General features: G+C 38.3%; 1 protein-coding gene across 1 annotated transcript; it reads right to left on the reverse strand.

Annotated features, from left to right (window-relative positions):
- Positions 1 to 476: 476 nt before the first annotated feature.
- On the reverse strand, positions 477 to 4,221 carry LOC113317149 (zinc finger CCCH domain-containing protein 65-like). Its single transcript, XM_026565275.1, has 8 exons — positions 3,991 to 4,221; positions 3,780 to 3,842; positions 2,692 to 3,662; positions 2,497 to 2,559; positions 2,184 to 2,315; positions 2,049 to 2,099; positions 1,742 to 1,882; positions 477 to 1,483 (listed from the first exon to the last, which is right to left on the reverse strand). The coding sequence occupies exons 1-8, from the start codon at positions 4,139 to 4,141 to the stop codon at positions 635 to 637; spliced, it is 2,421 nt and encodes an 806-aa protein (XP_026421060.1). The 5' UTR covers positions 4,142 to 4,221; the 3' UTR covers positions 477 to 634.
- Positions 4,222 to 4,916: the final 695 nt, after the last annotated feature.

Raw genomic sequence — 4,916 nt, forward strand, 5'->3', positions numbered from 1 at the left:
TAACCATAAATGAAGAATCAGAAGATGAAGATGAACTGAAACTACTGAACATGGAACTAGCCCTATTTTTAATCAGAACATCTGGGTTCTGCATTGTGAAGAGGAAATACCTAGTTGCTGCTGCTGATGATGAAATTGCTTCTCCATTGATGATTGTTGTTGTCGTTCTTTTGAGATTTGATCCCCCTCTACACCAGAAGGAACGAAACATTTTCAATTTCAACACAAGAAGAAAGGGCGAAACCAGAAGAATTTTGAGAATTTGAGTTTGGGCAAAATTCTCATTACTTATTTAACGAGTAAAAATGAAACAGTCGGGTCAAAGTTATAGTGTAAAAGGAGCCCTAGGCGTCCACCTAGGCGCGCAAGTCGCCCAAGGAGCGCCTAGACAATAGTCAAACTGCGAGCAAATTTTTTATTCTCCGGGAGCCTAGTGTGCTAGGTGAAGAGCCTGGCGCCTCGCCGAATACAATATGGGTCAAAGTATGCTGACTTAAGTCAGACATTAATCTTAATTGGCATAAATGAGGAGAATTACAGCAAATCTACAAAATTTTGATTGATACTATATAAGTTGGTACAAAGTGAGAAGCTATGAATGAGAATGGTTTTTTTTTTTTTCATATTTTACAATTTACAGTTTACCATCAGTTCCACCAAAACCGAACAAGAATTCTTGAAGTAATGGAGAGGCTTTCAGTAATCGATTTTGGATGTTATCAATGCTTGAACTGGCAGCTGTGCTGCTGCTCGGTGTCTTACTACTGTTGGAGGTGGTGGTGGTGCACAAGCCGGTGGGAATTTTTGACCGGTTCTTCATCATTTCAGATTCATACTTGGCTGCAAAAGACAAGGCTGATGATGATGGTGAACTTTGAGCTGAATTCTTGTTCTGGGCGTTCTGTAATGGGTTTTGTGAACATTGACTTGCAGAAGCCAGTGTTGACGGTGTAGTCTTCTGGAACAGCTCATTCGAACTTTGGGGAGTTTTCAATGTCTCTTGATCTTTTTGAGTGCTTGCTTCAGTGCCATTAGAGTTCGTCTTATTACTGGAGTTATTCAGAGGCGAATTGCCAAATGAGAGTAATGTTACTCCTTTAGGTGGTTGCACAGCTGGTCTTATACTGGAGTGATTCGGAGGTGAATTGCCGAATGAGAGTAATGTTACTCCTTTAGGCGGTTGTGCAGGTGGTCTCACACTGGAGTTATTTGAAGGTGAGTTGCCGAATGAGAGTAATGTAACTCCTTTAGGTGGTTGTGCAGGTGATCTCAGTTTTTCCAACACACTCTGCTCAGGATTCTTGTGGACTTGGCTTCCTGTTGTTGAGGGGGTCTTCAGAGACCCCCCACTGGATACTTTATCGAGTGTACAAGGAGAAATGTTCTTTGTGTTCTGACTTCTCTTCGTATTTATGTTATTCGGCGAATGCTGAGACACTGCTTCTGTTGGGGTAACGTCAGATGGTTTAGGAGTTTCCGCAATCTGTTATGAATGAAGATAATAATCAGTAAAAATAAAAGTGATAGAACGAGAAAAACACTTATATGCAGAAGGGGCACACTTGACCTCAGTTCAAGATGCCCCTAAAGGTGACCCCTATCACTGCAGAGGAAAGGGATCTATTGGGGGTGATCTCAGGATAGGTCAGCTAGCGTTTGAAGAGAAAAGGCTAACCGGAGTATAAGGAACTTTGTATCTTAGAAGCATTTACAAATTAAAACTAATAGAAAAATAACATACCTTGTGTGAGAACAAGCATTTATCTCCTCTGTAACAAGAACCATTGGAAGCGAAGTTGTTACATGGATACTTGGAGAGTTGGTGATCAAATGGACAGTCATCACCTTTCAAGCACTGTTGGAGTGCCAAAAACTTACATGGCTGTGAGAAATAAACGATGAGTCAGAAAACAGACAAAAAAAAATTATTAGGTGAAGAATAATAACATCCAACCAATTTCTCCCTGAGAAAATTTTTTAAACAATTTTAAAAAATTGCTTGAAATTACTATTAAAGGGAATTTCGTAAAATATTGAAATGGTTGTACCTGGGATTTCGTCAATGGAGTTGTATCATGGGAAAATTTGCAGGAATCACCCTGATCAAAAAACAATTCAAACAAATGTTAGACGACATGGGAAAGAGAGACGTGACGAGAAAACCAATAGAAAATGATGCATACCTTCTGACATCTTCCTTTAAGATAAAATTCGCAGTACTTTGGTGGTTTTGGTTTTGAAATTTGTGGTTCAATTCTCAACCTCTTGACTCCTTGTTCTCTTCGCGTTTGTGCTCTCTTTTTTCGCCCGTTCATCTACATTTCAGATTATAGGGAAAAGTATTAGCATAAGATATCAAAGCAAATTCAGTCAAGTTCTATGATATGAAACTGTTATAGCTTGTCCTAGTAATCTGGAGATCGGTTGAAACAACAACAATCAATGTATACCAACTATCCAACACTAAAAAAAATAAGTAAAAGCGAAATGAGATACCTTTTTCTTTTCTTTTCTTTCTTTACCAACAACTCTTAATCTCTTTTCAACTACTTTCGTGTTCTGCAATAAATAACCAACATCAAAATGCATTACTTTAAGCAAGGAAAGATTACTATCACAAAACAGATTCCTAAACTATGAAAAACGAACAAATAAACCAATCATATAGTAGTAAGGATCGTTCGCTAGTACCTTCTTTGTTTTTTCATGCACTTCGGCCTCACAAATATCCTTCCCACTGGTTCCTGCATCTCCCAACCAATCATCATCATAACCCCGTTCGAGTTTTCTATTACAAAGCTCTACCTCTTTTGTTATTGCAGCCACTTTAGCTTCACTATTTTCGCCTCTAGTATTCCCTGCCTGTTGCAACCGATCATCCCCATAACCTTGTTCAAGATTTCTATCAATCAAACATGCCTTTTTTGCAGGTGCATCCACATTGGCTTCCTCAATTTCCTTTCCACCATTTCCTGCTCCTAGCAGCAAATCATCCCCATAACCCCGTTTGAGATTTCTATTACCAACACCTACTGCATAATCTCTATCAAGTTTCCTCTTGTTCTTTTTCATCAGAATTTCTTCCGGAGTACAAGTTGATGACATATATTTTTCAACTGCCCCCAAATCATCCTGTTGTCGAGCCTCGAACTCGCTCTCCTTAATAACTCCATGCTGACTCTGGTCTTTGCCAACGCTCTTTTCTTCATTCGATGCAAGATCCTCATGTATCAAATCGACTAATTCATTATAGAGACCTAACCCATCGGGAATTTCACCATCTTCAATGTCCATATCAGTGAGCAAAGAAGCAGCAGAATCCAGATTAACTTGTTCTGACAAAGACGTCTCTTCTTGCTGTTGTTCACCTGCCACAACATTCTCAATGCCCGTGTCAGCGGGTAAAGAAACAGAAGAATCCAAATTAACCAGTTCCGCTAAACACGTCTCTTCTTGCTGATGTTCACCTGCCACTTCATTCACAACTTTCGGCTCAGATGAAGAACTTTGCACTTGCATATCTTCTGTATGTGTAATTGGTTCCAGAATTTCATTCGTTATGTGTTCATCAACAACTTTGGCCTCATCAACATTCCTTTGCTGTGGTTCCTTGATTACAAAAGAACCAACCTCGTCATCTAGAATCGCCGAATCTTCAAGTCCTAAAAGTTCAACATATATATCAGTCATTAAGTAATTCTGGATCGAGCAATCCAGATTCTCAATTGAATAATCATCAATACTTATATCATTCTCAATATATAAACTTTCAGTCTCACCTAAAACCACCTCAGCACTCTTATCTTTTACCAATTCATTCTCTGAGCCATTTCTTCGAACACCTAGATACCAAATCAAAACATTAAAACCAACAACAAAAACCCTAATAAAATCTTGCAAAATTAAACTAATTACAAGCAAAACTAGACTAAATTAAGATTACTGAAGTAAAATTAAACATAATAAAACAAAAGGGTCTGGTTCAAATACCTGAATTTATGGCATCAGATACGACTGGAAGAGAATTCTGAGATTCTTGATCATCAGCACATAAAGACATGATTTTGAGAAGAGTATCGACTGTTTTACTCTTCAGATGAGATCGTCTACGACGAAACCCAGAATGAATTGCTTCTCCCATTGGTGAAACCAGAGTATGATTTGTTTTTAGTATAATCTCAAGATTCGCAGCTCCATCATCGTTCTTCTTTAAACCCCTAGGCTGTGAAGGTCTAAAACCTTTTCACCGGGTTAATCTACTTATGTTCCCTTTTATTTGGAAGTTTCCAATAAGCGGCGATTTCTAACCGAATACGAAACGGTGTAAACAAGGTGTAAGCTTACAAACGGAACGTGCCGGCCAGCACAGCCCACGAAGTCCTGTGCTTAGTGTGTTGCGTGTTGTGTTGTGTTGTGTTGTGTTGTATTGTGCTAGAAGGCGTGTATGCTCTGTTGTGCTAGAAGGCATGTATGCTCTGTTGTGCCAGAAAAATAAACGCGTCGTTCGGCGTTGTGTTGTGTCGTACACATTAAAATTTATGTATTCTAAAAAAAAAAATCTAGATATTATATATATTGTTGTAGAAATATATCAATACGAAGATTAAATATCGAATATTGGATAGAATAAGGACTCGTTTGTGAAATAGACATGAAATGTGATATAATGAACCATATTGCTTAGTGTTTTATGTGTGTTATGACGTGTTTTCTTAGTGCGTTGTGGATTAAATGTCGGATTAAATACGTGGATATGCTAGCATGCAGTACTGCAAGTGCATACTGCTGCACTGGGCTGCCTTCACCATTGTCTAAAAGATTCTTTGATGATTCTGACGTATGATTATTTATGTTCAAGAATTTGCTTCCTTATCAGATACACAGTATTTATTATAAATTGATCCCTTATTTATCAT

Source organism: Papaver somniferum, chromosome 10 (genome assembly GCF_003573695.1).
Source record: "Papaver somniferum cultivar HN1 chromosome 10, ASM357369v1, whole genome shotgun sequence".
Classification (NCBI taxonomy): domain Eukaryota; kingdom Viridiplantae; phylum Streptophyta; class Magnoliopsida; order Ranunculales; family Papaveraceae; genus Papaver; species Papaver somniferum.